The following is a 19,641-nucleotide window of genomic DNA, read 5'->3' on the forward strand; positions in this document are numbered from 1 at the left end:
CAGCTAACCAATGCTACAGCGCATGTGCTGTTTCCATAAAACACGGTAGAATTGGCTTATTGGAATATTTAATTTACTTGTAAGTACCTTGTAAAGTGACACTGACTATGCCCAGGGCACCTAAATTAAATGCTACTAGGCCTGCAGCACTGATTGTGCCATCCACTTAAGTAGCACTTTAACCATGTCTCCAGTCAGTCTGCCATTGCAGCCTGTGTGTGAGATTTTAAACTGTATTGTCGACCTGGCAAAATAAAACTTTTTGCCATGCCCAAACCTACCTTTTTAATGCATGTACATCACCCCTAGGGTAGGCCGTGGACTTTCCAGAGGGCAGGGTGCAGTGTATTTCTAAGTGAGACATGTACTCTTTAGATTTAAATGTCCTGCTAGTGAAAAACTCCTAAATGCGTTTTTTACTGCTGCAAGGCCTACCTCTTCCATATGCTAAAATTGGAGTTACCTTAGTACATCTCATAAACGCTAATTTCCAAAATGGGAGCAAGTAACCAGTTCATGTTTGGTGTCTTTTTAATTGTAATGAAAAATCCTCACTCATGGTGATGTTGGATTTTGAATTACAATTTTGAAAATGTCCCTTTTAGAAAGTTGGCATTTCCTTGCCGTAGCAATTTGGTGCCTGCAGCCTGTCTCTGGTTCACATGGCTGAGTGTAGCTGACAGATGGGCTTTGTGTTAATCTCCTAGACAGCCACACACAACATAGAGCTTAGGTGTGTGCCTTGATGGGCCATCGCTGGCAGGATGGGAGGGCGGAGCTGGACACAGCCCTACTTACACTTAAACAGGCTATGTGCTGCCTCTACATAAAGGGCTGCATACCCCCTGTAGTTAGTCTGGATCGATGACAGGGAAGGCAGGATGCCTGGGGACTTCAAACGGAAACCTCTAGAAGCTTCCCCCGCTTCAAAGGAAGGCCCAGGTTTAAATGTTGGTCACCATGACCAATTCATCAGTGCACTTCTGGACCTGTGGATACTCTGCCAGGAAGAAGGACTGCTGTGCTGATGAAAGGACTGCCTCTCTGCTGGACTGCTGCTCTGATGGAACTGCTTCGGCTGCTGTTCAGACCTGCTGACTGCTGCCCTCTTGCCGGAGTGAGAAGGACTGTACTTGTATCTTTAATCCCTGTGCCCCAAATTGACTCTCAAGGGATAGTTGGCTGGCCTCCTCACTACAGCCTCAGAAACAGAAGGCTCCAACAATCTTGAAACCAGTACCTAGACTCTGCCTTCTGTGAGTCCTAACCTGCCAAGTGGCGCCACCCCAGTCCTCGACCCTTGTAAGTGGACCTGAAGGTGCTCTGCCAGCCAATCTGTGAACCCAGCAGAACCAACGCCTCTCTTCTGTTGAGGTGCACCATCCTGAGTAGAACCAACTTATCGCCTCTACTGCGAGGTTTCTCCCAATGCCCGGAATCCACATCGACCCCACTACAAGGTTCAGAACCCCCGCCTGTGCGAAGCTTCCTGACACAAATCCCTCGTCAACAGCTGCCTTGACCACAATGCAGGTTCTCACATTGGTGCCTCACAGCTCTTTGGAACTGGTGCATTGCCCCGACTGCACAATGCTTTCTCGTCACCGGACTTCACATCACAAGCCATCAACGGGATTCTCGATGAAGATGCAGGAGTTCACATTGCAGCTTCACTGCTCTTTGGATCTAATGCATCGCCTTAGCTGTGCAATGCACACTTGGCCCTCGCAAAGCTCTGCACACAGGATTTAAGATACCCTTGTTCAGCAGGCCTAACTGGGTCCCTGTAGCTGGCCCGCACTCTATCACAGTCGGCCTGACTTTGTCCCGGTCCAACACATCCAGATATCCACAGTAGGTGATTTGGGCTTTTAGGCACTATTTTCACTTAAATCTTTAAAATTGCATATATCTGACTCTATTGATTGGATTTTTGTCTTTTTGGTCTTTACTCTATTTTTCAAAATGTTTGTGGTATTTTTCGGTGTGATGTTTTCACTTTATTACTGTTTCAAATGCTGCATAAATACATAACACATTGCCTCTCTAAGGCTGACTTCTATGACAAGCTACTAGAGGTTTGAGCACAGGTTAATTTGGGTTTTGCTTGTGTTTCGCCCTGATAGGAATTGTGGTTGCTTCTTGAGTAGGGTTTCACCCCCCTCAACCAGTAATCCCATTTCTCACACCTTAAAAGAAAGTGGGTCAATTTGAAGAACTGTGTATATGAAAATTACCAGGCTTCAGAAAGAAAACTAATGATTCTGGAGAGAAATGGTTTATGGCATTCCAATAGTCACACTGGAGAGGGTTGCAGCTTTACTTTCTTACTTCTCATTGCTTTAAAGTAATTGCCTTATTCCTTTCTGCATTAATCACATACTGTATCAAAATGGGCCTCTCAACCCAAATCAAGCTGTTTTGCATTTACATATGGATGTTTCCTTTAGCATACCTTTAGTTTTAGCAGTGTTGAATTATTTCTTCTGTTGTCTTGCGAACAAATAAGAACGTAAACTGTCATACCTTCATAGGTTGATCGTTCAAAAAGGCCTGAGGAAGATAACATTCCTTTGTTTTCTCCACGTCCACCAACTGGCCCCAAAAGCAGCTATGGCCGCAGCGCCTTACATGATGGAGAGCAATCGGATTCCTCTGAATCGGTGAGTGATTCCAAATAGATCCCAAAAATCTGAAACTCTATTTGTAAAGAACCTTAGGAAAGATAATGTGACTTTATCAAACACTCCTATGAAGATGTGCAAGGGATTCAATGTATTTTTATTCATTTTGTAGCCTGAATCTGGGAGATGGTGGATAATGGGTGCTACTTAAAGGGCAGGGGCTCCAATGTTTTGCTGCGGCATTGCTAGTGAAGTCCACATTAGGCCCCCCTTTTCACAGATGTTCAAGAAATCTTCAAAATGGGTCGGAAGCACATAAGTTGGAAGGTGCGGTCAAGTAATTTTGAAGCTGTGATTTAGTCTGGTCCGTTTTAAGGTCTGTAGCATGTTTACCCATTGCTCTGCTCTTTCATATCTTATGTTTAAAACGTTTTTATTGAAACAAAAACAAACCATGGGGGAGGGGGATAGGAGGTCAGGATACATGGAATACAGTCAAAGAAAAAGGGTGCAACTCCAGAGGGTTGGCAATAGGTAGCGCAGTAAGTCAGGGGGAAAAACACAGTAAATGAAGGCTAGAAATGCAAGCTATGGAACCCCGCCCGCGCATCCGACACCCCAAATCTAAGCAATGAAAGCCATCAGCAACTCAACAGAACACAATCCCCCCCCCCCATCCCCCATCCTCCCAGTAACGAAACCCCCCCCCCCCCCCCCCCCCCCCGTCCTATGGTCCCGCACCAGAGTAATCCTCACCAGGAAGCCCCGCACCCCCCCCCCCCCCCCCCCTGGGAGGTCCCCGCCTCACATGTAAACTAGTCCGCCGGGGTCACCGGCGGCGTCAGCCTGAGCAGCCTAAGATACCTCGGGCAGGTGAGCTCCCGGAATTCAGTGGACAGCAGCGCTAGAAAGGGTTGCCTCAGCTCTTCAAATTGGTCTATCTCCCCCGCAACCGTAAGCGACAGCTTCTCCATCCCCAGCACATGCCAAAGCCTATGCAACCAACCGGTGATGGAGGGGACGGTGGCTGTGCGCCAGTGGATTAGAATGTTCTGAACCGCAGACCCCAGCGCAATTGCGATCTGCCTACCCCTACGGGACTTCAGTGGGTACATTAGGTCATTGGGGAGGCCCAACAGGACATACGCCGGGAGTCGCGGCAGCTCTATCCCAAAGTGCTTATCCACCTCGTCCAGAACTTCCTTCCAGTAGGCGGTCAGCACTGGGCAACCCCAAAGAATGTGTGAAAGGGTACCTTCCTGCCCGCAGCTCCGCCAGCACCCCCTGTCAGTGTGCTTATGCATTTCATACAGTCTCTCCGGGGTGTAGTACCAGTATGTGGACACCTTAGTAAAGGTCTCCGTAAGGCCCGTGTGATATGCAGAGTGCCGCGCCCGATACGCAATTTTGTCCCATTCCTTGTGGCTGAGTGTCCTGCCCAATTCCCTGTGCCAGCGCTCCCTCCCCGGGTTGTAATAGTGAAACGGCGGGGGTTGTAGGTATTTGTACAAATCGGTAATTAGCTTAGCGTCGGAGGTCCGAGTAGCCAACCACCTCTCATACGGTGTAATTGGACGGGCGGCGGTGGCACGCACCTGGGGCTGGAGGGCCCAATGCCGAACCTGCATGTAGCGCAATCTGTCCAGCTCCGTCAGGCCGAACTCCTGGCGGAGTTGCTGAAAAGGAACCACTCCTTCCGGGCCATAGATCTGGAAGAGTGCCCTGCAGCCCGCCTGCACCCAGTGGGAGAAAACCCCCGGCTCCATCCCTGGGGAGAAGTCCGGGTTGCCCACAATGGGCGTGAGCAGCGAAGGGAAGGTGGTAAGGCCCCGGGCCTCACAGACCGCGTCCCACACACGCAGGGGGACCCGCGTAACAAAGGAAGCGTAAAGATTAGGGGGGCGATGCGCGCGGCGCAGGAATGGAACCTCTTGTAAGGTGCGGCCCGCCACTGCCTGGTCTTGGAAGAGCCAATGTTTGTCGGACTCCCACCTGCTCCACTCCACCAGATAGCGTAGCTGTGCCGCCTGAAAGTACTTACGGAGGTCTGGAATACCGAGACCCCCCGCCTCCGGAGCAAGCGTGGAGAGGACCCTCTTCATGCGTGGCCTGCGGCCCTGCCAGACAAAGCGGGAGATGTCAGCCTGCATTTGTCGTATCCAGCCCACCGGGGGCTGGAGCGGGAGGGCCCGGAAAAGATATAGTATCTGGGGCAACACCGTCATCTTGACCGCCGCGATTCGCCCCAGCCAGGACAGCAGGCCTTTGTTCCAGCGGCCAAGCTCATCCTTGATCTTCCTGCTGAGGGAGGCATAATTGGCCGTAACCATCTCCGGTAATGTAGGCGCCAGTAGGATCCCCAGGTACGGCACCGTGGACGAGGACCACTGCATGGGGAAGAGCCGCTGAAGATCCCTCCTGGTATCCGCCGCCAGGGACACGTCTAACGCCATCGACTTGCTCATATTCATTTTGAAGCCGGCCACCCCCGCAAAGGCGTCCAGCTCCCGGAGGCAGGCAGGCAGCGACCTCCTAGGGTCGTCCAAGGTCAACAGGACATCATCCGCGTAGAGACTGATGGTGTGGACGTACTGGCCCATCCGGACCCCGACAGCATCCGGATTATTACGAATCCTCTGAGCAAACGGCTCCATGTAGAGGGCAAACAAGAGCGGCGAAAGAGGGCAGCCCTGCCGCGTGCCGCGCTCGATGGCAAAGCCACCGGAGCTACACCCATTGACCCGCACCGACGCTGAAGGATGCTTATAGCAGTTAAATACCATGGTGCGGAACTTATCGCCGATTCCCAATTTCTTGAGGACCAGCTCAAGATACGGCCAGTGGACTCTGTCGAAGGCCTTCTCCGCATCGACGGACAGCAACATCCGCTCCCCCGAGATCCTTGAGGCCTTCTCCAGAACATGCGTCACCCGCTTGGTGTTGTCAACCGTCTGTCTGCCGGGCACAAAACCAGCCTGGTCCGCCTCCACCAGACCGGGGAGGTGTGGACTCAGCCTGGACGCGAGAATCCCCGTGTACAACTTTAGGTCGACATTTAAAAGCGAGATGGGTCGGTACGAGCCGCAGAGGGCCCGGTCCTTCCCAGGTTTCGGGATTACCGCGACCGTCGCCCTCAGGAGATCCGGAGGGATGGCTCCCGGTTCGGAGAAAGAGTTAAATAGCCGAGTAAGGACAGGGGCCACAACCGTGCAAAAAGTCTTGTAAAATAGCGACGTGTACCCGTCCGGGCCCGGGGCCTTGCCATGTTTCAGCCGCGCGATAGCGGAAATCACTTCCTCAACATGGATGTCCCGCTCCAGGTGGTCCGCCTGAGCCGGATCCAGTACCGGGAGGGTCACCGACTCCAAATAGCCGTCGGCATCCCGTGGCGAGGAGGGCTCCTCAGCATACAGTGTGCTCTTTCATATCTTAACCTAATTCACTGCCAAATTTAATACCCCGTACGTTGTCTTAATTTTCAACTGTTTTATGATGTTGCAAGACCACTGACTCACTGTCAGTAAGACTGCACTCCCACCCTCGCAGCTCCACCACAAAGTGAGGCCCACTGTGAGCCCCTGCACTCCCGTAGTGCTGGTGTTCGAGGCCCTCCTCCACCTGCAGGTCACACCTGCGCCTCATCGCTGGTGGTCCAGTGGACCCCTGACTCCTTCTCTCACTCTGCTTTCTGCCCCCTTCTTCCTCTCCTTTCTGCTCCGTTTTCACCCTTTCTCCTCTTTTTCTCTGCCTTCTGCTCCGTTTCATCCTTTATTCTTTTTTCACCTTTTCTCTGTGTATTTCACTTTTTCTCGCTCTTTTGGCCTTCTTTTCACCTGTATTCCGGCACCTGCTGCTGCCCCCACGGCCTCTCCCCCCCAGCGAGACCAGCCTTATCTAGTTCCCCTCCTCGCCTCCCAGCTGTCCAGCCCTCCCCGACCCCCACTTTATGGTGCCGCGCGACGGCCTTGCGCGGCACGCCGAACTCGCACCAAAGGCAAGCCTGTCTGCGACCTGACCGCGAGCAGCGCCAGGGACCCTGGACCTCCGCCTGCCAATGATACGACCCAGCAGCACTCCAAATACTCAACCCAGGCCGCAACAACAACTGCAAGCTAGCATCACCAGCCGACACCCACAGTCCCTTCAGCTGCCACCGCTGCCGACATACCTGCAGCACCGCCAAGAACACGGACCCATCACAACCCGCCCACAAGAACACAACCAAACTGAAGACCCTGCAATGCATCCTCCTCAACGTCCAACCCCTCCACAAACACGCCGCCGAAATCTAGAACCTCCGACAGCACCACCCCAGACATAGCGTTCTTCACCAAAACCTGGACCAACACCCCCTCAGGATCCGGACATCGCCATTGCTATCCCCCATAGACAGAAGATCTCCAGGAAGGACCACCCCACCCGCCCGGGAGCAGGAATCGCCATTGTCTACAAATTCATCCTCCACCTGAGCACACTCCCTGAGGAGCCCACAGACCTGATGGAACACCTTCAGTTCAAGATACTTGCCAGCCCCACTGCCACCCTCTGAGGAACCCTCATCCACCGACCCCCTTCGACCCCACAGACCCTTCGCCAACTCCATCACGGACATCATCTCCCCGCAGGCCATCGCATCCACCAACTACACCCTGCTGGGAGACCTCAACTTCCACCTCGACAACCAACTGGACACCAACACCACATCCCTCCCGGACAACCTCCACAACATTGGACTCCGCCAGATCGTGACCGAACCCACGCATTCAGCACGACACACCCTCGACCCCCTCTTCACTACAGGAAATTCCATCACCTTTAGCCACACCACTGAACTCCCATGGACTGACCATCGTTGCGTCCACGTCACCTTCAGAACACCCACCATCCACAGACACCAGCACCTGCTCCCATGAAGAAACTGGACCAAAATCACCGATGACCAGCTCACCTCCTCACTCAACAATTCCACCCCAACCATCGCGGATAACGACGACCTCAACACTGCAGCCCAAACCCTGCATAGATGGATCTCGGACATCGCCAACACCATGGACCCCCTCAAGAAAACAAACAATACCCGCGCCAAGAAAGCCAGATGGTTTAACACCGAACTTTGAGAGTCCAGACGCACTTGTCGCCGCCTCGAAAAGACCTGGAGGAACACCAAATCCACACAAGCCCACAACAATTTCAGAGCCGCCACCAACGCTCACCACCAACTCACTAGAGAAAAGAGGAAAAAAGAGATTGAAGACAGAATCTCCACCCACGCGCACAACAGCAAAGAACTTCAACATCATCAAAGAGTTCGCCCAACCCACCAGCGAGTCTACTGACATCCCTCCTTCACAAGACTTCTGCAACAAACTCAGCAACTTTTTCCACCATAAAATCAAGAGCATCTACGACAACACACTGAACCCTCACCAACTACCCCCAACACCCGGAAACCAGCGATTGACAACTGGACAGCCCTCACCACCGAAGACACACTGAAGACAGTAAAGTCAATTCACTCAGGGGCCCCCACAGACCCCTACCCCACCACATCTTCAATAGAGCCGCCGACACCATCGCACCCATGCTCTGCCACACCATCAACCGTTCCCTGGCGACCGCCTCATTCAACGACGACTGGAAACACGCAGAGGTCAACCCCCTCTTGAAGAAACCCTTGGCGGACCCCACAGACCTCAAAACCTACAGACCCATCTCCCTGCTCCCGTTCCCAGCGAATGTCATTGAGAAAGCCATCAACAGCCAACTCGCCACATTCATCGAAGAGCACAACATCCTTGGCTCCTCTCAATCCGGCTTCAGAAAAAACCACAGTACGGAAACCGCCCTCCTCGCCACAACAGACGACATCCGCACCCTACTGGACAAAGGAGAAACAGTAGCCTAGCCTTCATCCTCCTCGACCTCTCAGCGGTGTTCAACACAGTCTCTCACTGCACCCTAATACGCAGACTCCACGACGCAGGAATCCAGGGCCTCGACTGGATCCGCTCCTTCCTCTCTGGCAGAATGCAGCGGGTCAGACTACCCCCTTTCCTCTCGGATCCTACACCTACCACCTGCAGAGTCCCCCAGGGCTCCTCCTTCAGCCCGACGCTCTTCAACGTCTACATGGCTCCACTCACCACCATCGTCAGAACCTACAGACTCAACATTGTTTCATATGCAGACGACACCTAACTCATCCTCTCCTTATCCAATGAACCAAACACTGCCAGACACAACTTTCAAGAAGGCATGGAAGCCGTTGCCAAATGGATTAAAAACAGCTGCCTACAACTAAACACCAACAAAACAGAAGTACTCATCATGGGCCCAAACCCCGACGCCTGGGACGACACCTGGTGGCCCCCTGCCCTCGGAAACCCGCCAACCCCCACGGACCACGCATGCAACCTGGGAATCATCCTGGACTCTGAGCTCAAAATGGACCGCCAGATCAGCTCCGTCTCGTCTTCCTTCTTCCACAACCTCCGCCTCCTTTGTAAGACCTTCAAATGGATCCCCCTCGAACACAGAAAGACCGTCTCTCACGCCCTGGTCACCAGCAGACTCGACTACGGCAACGCACTCTATGCCGGAATCAACAAAAATCTCACCCGCAAGTTACAGAACATCCAGAACGCCACCGCAAGACTGGTCCTCCACCTGCCAAAACACTGCCACATCTCCCAGCACCTGCGCACACTCCACTGGCTCCCGGTTGAGGCTAGAATCGCCTTCAAGATACTCACCCACGCACTCAAGGCCCTCCACGACACCGGACCAGCATACCTGAACAGCCGACTCAAATTTCACGCACCCCAAAGGACCCTACGATCAGCCCAGCTCTCCTACGCCGTGGTCCCCCGTACCAGAAAGACCAGATCAGGAGGCTGCTCCTTCTCCTTCCTTGCGACCAGAGCCTGAAACGCCCTTACGCTCCACCTCAGACAGACATCGCTCCCCATCTTCGCAAGAAACCTCAAAACCTGGCTCTTCGACAGACCCCCTCCTTGAGGGACTGGAACCTGCACCCCCCCACCCCTAGTGCCTTGAGTTGCTTACATGTGAGTAGTCGCGCTTAACAAACGCCTGATTGATGTTGCACATTGTGTCGATTTGATGTAATAAATTGTGAATCATCATGGGAGTTACACTGACGATTTGCAAAAAATAGATAGAGTAACCACAACAGCACTTTTAATGGGAGATTATTTTTGTGGGTTGGATTGCAAGATGTCCCACAAATCAAAGGTTTGCTGGCTTTAACCTTATGGCTGTCATGCAGGGTGCCCACTGAGGTAGTCTGGCACATGTGTAGGCCATCCCTGTTGTTACTAGCAGCCATCTTCCAGTTTTAGACATCCTGCCAGAAATGGAAGGCCTCTTGATGAGTATTGCAACATCTGGAAAAGCAGCTAAGCCTTTTTCCTGTTTTGGCATCTATTCTCATCTCCAGGGGTTCCACTCTAAATTGTTCATGCCTATCATGCATATGTATTTGCATAAATAAGATGCGTGTCATGTAAAACATTTGTGGGAGTTATGATAGCGATGATTGTAACCACAGATAGCTATAAACTTTTATTATGTTATATGGTTTTGTACATTACATGGGTCACCCATTATGGTGATCTTGTTTCTGTTTATGCCGTTCACCAACAGGGTCACATAGGCCATGTTCTAGATCTGTAGGATAAGGTCTTTAATTTTTTGCAGAAATTAAGATGATTAGCCATACTTCTATGGGCATTGTTTAGGTGCTTCAAAGGTGATTAGGCAAGAGACATCTTCCTCTATGTTTTCTTCTTATTTTAGACACTATAAGTAAAAACTGACGTACTGAGGACAATTTATAAGTTTGCGTGTGTTTTGAAAAATATTGGAGCAAGAAATGAAGGGCCTATATCGTACTAAATTTGATAGTTAATGCACAGTTGCTTGGATTACACTGGAGTAGTCACAAGCAATAAACGGAGAAGTACTGCTTTCGTTTGTTTTACTTCTTGCACCTCTTTGTCCCATTATATGATGTGGCAGCCATTGCTGCTTTTGGGGCGAGCTGGTGGAATTGGTGAAAGCAAAGGAATAGCAGTTTGCTCAGGTCTTTTCGGCCAATCAACTTAAAATGTGTGGTGATGTCAGCCGGAGGTGGCTAGGTTTTGGTGAGTATGCCAGTTTATTATTTCTGATGGCCTAAGAAGTTGACACTGCTGCTCTTCAAAAGTGATACATTCGTGGAGGGGGAGCTAGTGTAGTTCCTTGGGACTAGAGGACATGTGCTTTAACCTTTTCAAGCCTTTCCTTTAAGGGGTGTCAAGGTGGTGTCAGAGATGATGTTAAGCAGAGAATTGCCTCCATCGAAGTGGAGACGGGCAGGGCATCCACTGTTGTTCTGAAATCAGCTTCTGGGTGAAAGGGGTTTACTTCCTTCAGGAGAGAGAAATGATGGTATGCACACTTAGTTTTCCTTGTGATGTGTTCTTGAACTCTGAGGTCCATATCAAAGGGGAATAACATAATTTTGCATAGTGTATCTTTGGGATGAAGCCATCAAGATTCATACTGGAAAACCAGACTTCGATCTGGGACTGTTATGAGATGTTGGTAAAAAGTTCAGTTTTTCTTGGGTTCAGTGTTAGTAAGGAAATTGACATATAATGTGGGATTTGATTTGAGGTAGCTTTTGAGTTACTTAATGTTGTTACTAGATTAGATTCATAGGTAGAATGGAGTGTTGTGGGTGTAATGATGGATGTTTGTTATGTTTTCGGTGAGTATGGGTCTGAGGAGTTCATCGTAGAAATTGAAAATGGTAAGTGAGAATATGAAACGCTGGCACTTTCTGAAGGAGAAAGGACGTTTCTGTGGGTCCTTGCTAAATAAATTGATGGTAGTCCATGAGGTAGAAGGTGAGCCAGTGCAGGACAGCAAAGTCCATGCAGATTTCCAGGATGTGAAACAACCCTTGATGTTCTACTCTATTAATGCTCCAAGAGGTTAAGAAGATCAGGAGACAGAAGTCATTGAGGATGAGAAGGACATAATCCACTATACTACGAGTAACTGTCTTCATGCTGCAGTGTGGTCTGAAATTGTATCTATACTCCTGTAGAAGATTTGTCTTGTGGATCTGCTTGGGTGGCTCTGTAGACATTTCTTTTTCAAGGATTTTCCATTATAAGGACAGACAGATGATGTGGTGGAAGTTAATGAGGTCATCTAGGGTCATGGTGGGCTTCTCCTGCAGGGGGAGGACCCTTCCTGTCTAAGGACGTCAGCAAAAGATCCTTGGCTGAGGTAGAAGGTGACAATGTTGACAAAGGGTGTCAGAACATCTTCTCAAATGTAAAATGCCAAATTTGTAGGAAGAGGTTTCATTGGGTGAATTCAGGAGTTTGTAAATCAAGTGTTTGACAGGAGATTGCGATCAGTTCACTAAGGTGGATTTATAGGAGGTAGTGTGGGAGCCTATTGTGCTGTCTTGTGTTGTCAATGCGGGATCTGATTTTCCTGATCTTCTCGGAGAAGAAGTGATGGATGGCATCCAAGCTGTCACCTGATGAGTGGATTAGAGGATGTGGGAGTGGGTTGTTGCAGTGTTGTGCCATTAATGAGTGCCTCGATTCTGTTAGTCACTTTATTGATGGTACCCATATAGATCTGGCTTCAGTGGAGGTGATGAGGGATCACCATGAAGAGCAGAGTACTTTGAGTTGCGTGAGGTCTTCTCGCAGGCAGGTCTGTATCCATTTATTTTTTTCTTGGCTATTGATAATGCTTTCGTTCTCAAAGAGTACCTTAGCATTCCAAATTGGAGATGGTTTGGGTATGGAAGTCTATTTTCCTTAGAGAGTTGAGTTCTATGTGAGTTTTCAGGGTAGTGTTCTAGACATCAAAAAGTGTGTTGCAGTCTAATGTGGGTGGAGAGAGTTTTGCTGGAGTTCTTCATTGTGGAAATCCAATGGGAGATCTTTGAAGGAGCAGGATGTTAGTCTCTCTCTTTTTGTTTTGTAGTTTATAATAAAATTGTGTGATGTTAATGATGAAGAAGGGATGGTAATGTGGTTCACCTTGTCCTGGGTTATTGGATCCTTGCAGTGAACTGAAGCTGAAATAATGAGGTCAGTCATATTGCCTTTGGAGTGGTTTGGTTTGGTGACATGCTACTTGATGTCTATAGTTTTAAGGGGTGTGTAGAGAGATTCTGTCTTATTGATGAAGTCACCGGGTCAATAGAAGTCTTTGAGGAATATACCATGGATGTGCTGAATGAAGGGGAAGCAATGAGATCTGACATTTCCTGGTTTAAGGAGGCCTGTATATTCAATGGTAGGGTTGATACAAATAGAGGGGAAGTGGCAGGTGTAGAACCTTAATGACTGGGTTAGCTAGCACTCAAGTAGTGGACGTTATTGTGATGACTGTGATTCCTCTACTTGCTTTTTTCTGTTTAGTAGGTGATGGATGATGCAGCCTAGATGGATAAGTAGGTTAGTTCATAACATGTTTGCATTATAAAAAGTTTTAGTTGGGTACTGTGATGGTTTCATCTATGTCTGGACTGTGGGTGATTACAGAGTGAGCATTAATATACATAAGTAAGAGAATTTGTGATTGTTGGCAAGACCACGCATGAAAGGCGTGCAATTGAGGTTATGGGAGTTAAATGTGGGGTAAGAGTGTTGATGTGGTCTAGCTTTGTGTATGAACATATGGAGTACTGCAATGCTAACCTTTTGGGCAGGGGTCTGGCCCGAGTCCAAAAGGCATCAATAGGTGATGCATTTCTCTTTGGCGGACATTTGCCAAGTATGCCTAGGCAGTGGAACACCCTGTGAGAGGGCAAGAATAGATAGCAGGTCAGAGCTAATTGTTTCTTAGTGGGATGAAGCTTGTGGATTTGAGTGCTGGGCTTGACGTCCTATGTAGGTTGCGTGAGGGCTGGCAGGATGAGATGTGCTCAGTTTCAGTGTATTTAATTGAATTGATCAGTTAGTTATACACACCAGCTTCAGACTCTAGGATTGCACAAAGCACATGCACTTTATCAGAGAGAAAGGACTATGGGCTAATTATTTGCTGGGAAAGGGACAGGGATGAGTAATGGAGAACTGATGGATACCAAATGGTGCTATGTTCACTGGGGATGAATCGATGAACAACAGGCATTCCTCTATACTAAACCCATGTTGTACCAGCACTTATAATCAAACTTTAATGTTAGGACCAATTGTAATGCTTTAAACAAAATCTTTAAACGGATGCCAGAGTAACTGGCTTATAAATGTAATTGTGGATTTAAGTAACAGTCTTTGCTTGGTTTTATGGCTTTATTGGTATGCAATGGTTTTAATTAACTTATGCAAATAAACTTTAAACTTCAAAGAAATTGATCAGTTTAGCCACTACAACAATATAACTGATATAAAGCAAATGTAGCAGTTTGATTGGAGCACAACATTTCGTCTAACACGGGTCATTAAAAATAAGATGACAAACTATGTACAGAATGTAATTATTATAGGTGCAAAACATATACCTCCCGGCATTGTTATTATTTAATAATTACCATTGTCAACAGCATCATCATCGCCAGCAACAGTTTAATATGTATTAACAAGTAGAGGATATAAAAGGCCTAACTGGGGTTTTAGTGAAGGTGTTTTGGGTGTAATAAAAACATTTGCGGAAATGAGGGATTTTGCACCTGTGCTCTTTAAGACTCTGCTAACAATGTGGCACTGATTGCAATTAGAATGTTCCAGCTTTGTTTATCTTTAATTGAGGAAATTTCTATCAAATAAATGGCCATGGCAAAGATGAGCATTGTATATGAAGCTTCCAATTTGTATGTTTGTAGAATAATTCGCTGGCAATAAAAAAAACAAAAACAAAAAAAACGATTGAAATACTATACAAAGCTACTTAATAAGTAGGGCTCACCAGACAGGCATCAGAAGGGATGGATTACATCAAAGATTAAGTATGAGTGTTGCACGAACGCAGACATTACAGTGCAGTCTATTCAAGGACACTTTATCACCCCAATGGGAAACAAAAATCTATTTTAAATATCCAGGGCTGTGTGTTTCTAGTATAGTTCCAAAAGAGGGTGCCGTTGCATTTAGTGAGGAGGGATGGGTCTAACATGGTAGGAAAGAGCATTGCATAGAGGAGGACGAAGACGCTCAGATGATCTAAGCATAGGGGATCTGCTTCCGAGAAGGAGAAGGCAGCTGGCATCACGTTTGAACCAGTATGGGATGTGACCGTGTGAGAGTGCTGTAGAGTGGCAGTGCCAGGCATGGCGTTCAAAATGAGCTTGGCATATATTTTACTGTTATCTCTTCTGCACAGACACCCATCCTGCTTGGTGTCCGGTTGGCAATGGTTATGCGCTTGTCCTATGTGAATGCTGCATACTTTGGGAGTCCCATTCTTGGACGACGGTAGTAATCTAGCATGCTCTTTGCAAACATAATCGTCAACGAATGATCTGTTTGGAAGGGAAGGTTGTGTCGAATGTTCTTGTATGGAGAGGCAGTGGCGTTGGAAGTGATGAAACATAAGAGCCGCAATGCAGCGTTAAATTGTACTTCTGCAATGAGAGGTGATGTGAGGCTGTGTGCTGGTGATGGGATAGAGGTGGACGATACTTGTGCTGGAAAAATAAAGAATTTGATTCTTGGAGAAGTAGAGTTTTAGCATATGAAGCCAAACTATGCAGATCTACCTGGTGCATGCCCTTTAGAGATTTCATCTTGAAAAATAACTCAAAACCGTTAAAGAGAAGTTCATCATAAAAAAAATCCATTCATCAGTTTTTGAGTATGGCGGTCTCCATTTTGTCCATGTTGTTGTAAAACAGGACAGAGCATTCTTTGAATAACTGATCGGGCTGCACAAACTTTGAGAACAATGTCAGGTCTTCCGCGCACAGGGGAAATGTGATAGGCTGCAGAAAAAGTGGAATTTTGAAGAACACGAAATTATATACCAATGTAAGTTTACACGGTCAAAATTGCTGCGGGACGAATTTCAAATTTTCCTTATGCTTACGCCTATTTAAACTCTTTTCATGTCCCACTAGCCTCCCCAAAACACCTCTACATAAGTTTAATTTGAGCACTATTATAGTAAGTGTACAATTGGACTTAAATCACACATTTTGCAAGGCGGGTTTTATTTCGTAAAACACCAAAAGCATTTCATCTTTAATAGCTGGGTTGTAAAAGCACCTGCGCACATTGGTGTAAGGCAGCACGTGACACTGTTTGCTTGTTAATACTAGAAACAAGTTGCTAGGAGCTCTGTTTTTTACCACTAATTATTCTATACCGCAGGAGCTGTTTATTTCCGCTGGTAGAATTGATTGTCAACAGTTTGCTCTGTGTGTTTGCTCTCCAACAGGACTCTTACATTTCTTTCATCTTTCATCTTTTGTGGGATATGTGTATTTGAGATTACATTTAAGAGGATTATATATTGTTTAAAGTAGATTTGTCAAGTAACAAAAAACCCAGCTCGGTTATTTTCTTTCAACATTGCCCAATGTTAGTGTTTGCCCATTCTTGCATTTATTGCACCACCCGTGGTTAAGCAATCACCGAAATAAATCAACCGTGCAATAATACCTGTCAGTGATAAAAACATCACCATGAGGCAGGAACAACAAACAACCAGTCGCTAAGACGCTGACGCTGACGCAGGCCAGCATCAAAGGAAAGACCCTCGCCGAGTATCGGCGGGAGGACCCGAGTCTCAGCTTCTGCGTTATGGTGGAATTATGTTTGTAGTCTGTTTAGTGGGTGAGCACTGCACTCTGATGCCCCCTGGCGGCGTCGGCACAGTGCCTTCGGCTGCATCGTCCACTGGGTGCGATGGATGGTCAGCGTCAATATTTGGTTTCCAAGGAAGGTTTCAAGATGCCTGACCTCTTCGTGATGTATCGTTACTGCTTCGCACGCACTTCTAAAGATCTGTTGCCTACGAACCGCTTATTTAGAAAGTAGGCACTTGTGCATCATCAGATCTCACCAAGACGGAGCCTGCATAGGCCGGAGTTGTTTCATGCTAGACACCCACATCCTTCCATTGTTTAATATTTCTCTTCTTTTTCCCAAAAAAATTCTCACAGACTTGTAGCAAGAGGTACAGCATAATAGGGTTTGTAATGCACTGCTTATCACCCCGAGGGTATCCAGACACCTGGGGGGGGGGGGCGGAGAATGATGAGCGAGCTGCAGGCTGTATTTTGAACAGCCAGGTTTTCAGTTCCTTTCTGAACTCTTGGAGGGTAGGTGTTGATCGGAGTTGCAGAGGGAGTTTGTTCCAGTGTTTGGCGGCCACGTGGGAGAAGACGCATTCCGCCGCCCCTGCTTTTATGAATGCGGTGGATGTGGGCCAGGCAGCCGCGGTCCGTGCAGGTAACAGCGGTGGGGCAGTTTAAGGTGGGATTCCAAGGGATGATGCAGGGGAGAAATTAAATAAATAATGTTCCCTCTGCATCGTCCTTCGGAACACCCCCTTACACGGTCCAACTGCCCCACCGCCCCACTGCTGTTACCTGCTCGGACCGCGGCAGGGCCAGGTGGAGGGACGTGGAGTGTAGTTGTTTGGTGGGCTGATGAAAGTTAACTCTGTGGTTGAGATAGGCAGGGCCCAAGTTTTGGAGGGCTTTGTAGGCGTGGGTGAGTAGTTTAAACTGGCATTGTTTGTTTACAGAGAGCCAGTGTAGTGCTCTGAGGTAGGGGGTCATGTGGGCTCGTCTCGAGAGGATGAGTCTTGCTTCTGCGTTCTGTATAATATGGAGTCTCTTCAGAAGTTGTGTTGTGATCCCTATGTAGAAGGTGCCGTAGTCCACGGGCTGCTGATGAGTGCCTGGGTGACTGTGCATCTAATATCGGTGGGCAGCCACTTGAAACTTTTCTTCAGCATGTGGAGGAAGTGAAAGCATGCTAAGGAGATGGCGTTTATCTGCTTTCTCATCGAGAGCTTGCTGTCAAGGATGATGCCTAGGTTTCTTGTGTGTTGTGTGGGCGTGAGGCCGAGTTTGGTTGGCCACCCAGTGTCATTCCAGGAGGAGGTGGTGCTCCTGAAGATGAAGACCTCTCTTTTGTCGGCGTTCAGCTTGAGGCACTTGTTCTGCATCTAGCTAGTGGCATCTGTCAAACATCTGGGGAAGTTTGCTTGGTGGTAGAGTCTGCTGACAGGGAAAGGATGAACAGCATTTCCTATGCTGACGACACACAGCTCACATTGTGCGCATCGACCAGGGCGGCTAAAGGAGCCATGTAAGTGTTGAAGAACGTTGGGCTTAGAGATGACCCTTGGGGCATTCTGCTGATGATGTCTTTTGGACCTAAGAAGAAAGGGGGGAGGCAGATGCTTTGGGTTCTTCCTGTAAGGAAGGAAGCAATCCACTTGAGGGCTTTCCCTTGGATTCCCATCTGGTGGAGGCCAAGTAGGAGGGAGTAGTGGGACACAGTCTCAAAAGCTGTGGATGGGTTGAGTAGGATCAAAGCTGCGGTTTTTCCGCTGTCCATGAGTGCTCTGATCTCACCAGTGGCAGCTTTCAGGGCTGTCTCTGTGCTGTGGTTTGAGTGGAAGCCTAAGTAAACAAAAGAAGAGTGTATCCGTCAAGGCTGAATAAGTGAAAAAGTGTTAAGAAAGGTGAATCACTGTGTTTTTTCATTACCAAATTGGAAGGGAAATTGCTGACAAAAACTCATTATAAACCAACTTCGAAAAATAATCTTTTGACTTTTTTACCAGCTTCCACCCGCGACCCCTGAGAGAAAATCTCCCATTTGGGCAATTTTTGCGTATCAGACGCAATTGCAGTCGTATGGAAGACTATCGCTCTCAATCAATCAGTCTATCTAAAAAACTGAAAAACAGAGGTTACCCTGATAAAATCCTCAAACGGAGATGCAAGAGGGCAAAGAACCAACACAGACAAGCCCTCCTTGAGGAATCAGTAAGACCAGTGGAGGAAGTCCCACTGACCTGTGTGACTACTTACAGCACTGCATCTAATGCTGTGACCAAATCCATCCGCAAGCATTGGGGCATCCTTGTAAGCAACAACTTGAAGTGGGAGAAACCCCTTTTCTCGTTCAAGAAAGCAAGAAGCATCAATGATGCCCTTGTACACACTAGACCAAGGCCAGCACAAAATGATAATACTCCCTCTGTACTTCAGGCCTGGGGGCTCCCAAAAGTGACAGGCCATTTTCCATGCGGTCTGTGTAGTGTATGTCACCTAACGAAAGCCAGTAAAACCCTACACCTTGAACAAGACAAAGTTTGGACTCAACGTGCACATACAAATTGCAATTCATCCAATGTAATTTACCTGTTAACATGCCCGTGCGGTACAAGATACGTTGGTAGGACTACACGCAAAATAAAACAGCGTATTGTTGAACACAGGAGCAACATCCGATGTGGGAAAAATATCACCAAACTGACTGAAAACTATGCACGTGTTAAACATACCCCAGACGATCTAAACTGGACAGTAATTGAACAAATCAGACCAGGAAATAGGTCAGCGAACATCTTGTTCGAAAAAGAACAAAGATGGATTTACCGCCTTTCTACTCACACTATGGGATTTAACCACAACATCCCTTGGGGCACGGTGTTTAAACGCTAAACATTGCACTACCCTTAAATGTTTAGGCACCAGCGTGCAAGAATTCTATCATTTTCAATTTGATAACTCATTTAACATACTTGGATCTTACAATGTGATCAACAACGTAATGGGTTAATCTGACCTACGCTAATGATACCGTCACCTTTGGCGTGAATACCATGGCCTTTTTTAACCTTTTGCAAGCTTTATTCATCTTTCCACTTGTAGAAAGGGATCAAATCATAATGATGCTTTATTGATCCTGTATGAAGCATCGCAGCCTTTCTGCCTTTCATGATCATGGGTGTAAACCTTCTGCCTTTCATGATCATGGGTGTAAACCCTTCTTTCACAATTGCTCCTTCAGAAATA

The 19,641-nt window shown here is 47.9% G+C and overlaps 1 protein-coding gene across 2 annotated transcripts in view; it reads left to right on the plus strand.

The window, feature by feature from the left end:
- ERICH3 (glutamate rich 3) overlaps window positions 1-19,641 on the plus strand; it is a 554,163-nt gene that overhangs the window by 145,351 nt on the left and 389,171 nt on the right. For both annotated transcript variants that reach the window (XM_085602275.1, XM_085602276.1), the window contains exon 5: window positions 2,535-2,663. In XM_085602275.1, coding sequence (XP_085458401.1) covers window positions 2,535-2,663 — 129 coding nt within the window. The remainder of the gene's footprint in view (window positions 1-2,534; window positions 2,664-19,641) is intronic.

Source organism: Triturus cristatus, chromosome 4_2 (genome assembly GCF_964204655.1).
Source record: "Triturus cristatus chromosome 4_2, aTriCri1.1, whole genome shotgun sequence".
NCBI lineage: Eukaryota > Metazoa > Chordata > Amphibia > Caudata > Salamandridae > Triturus > Triturus cristatus.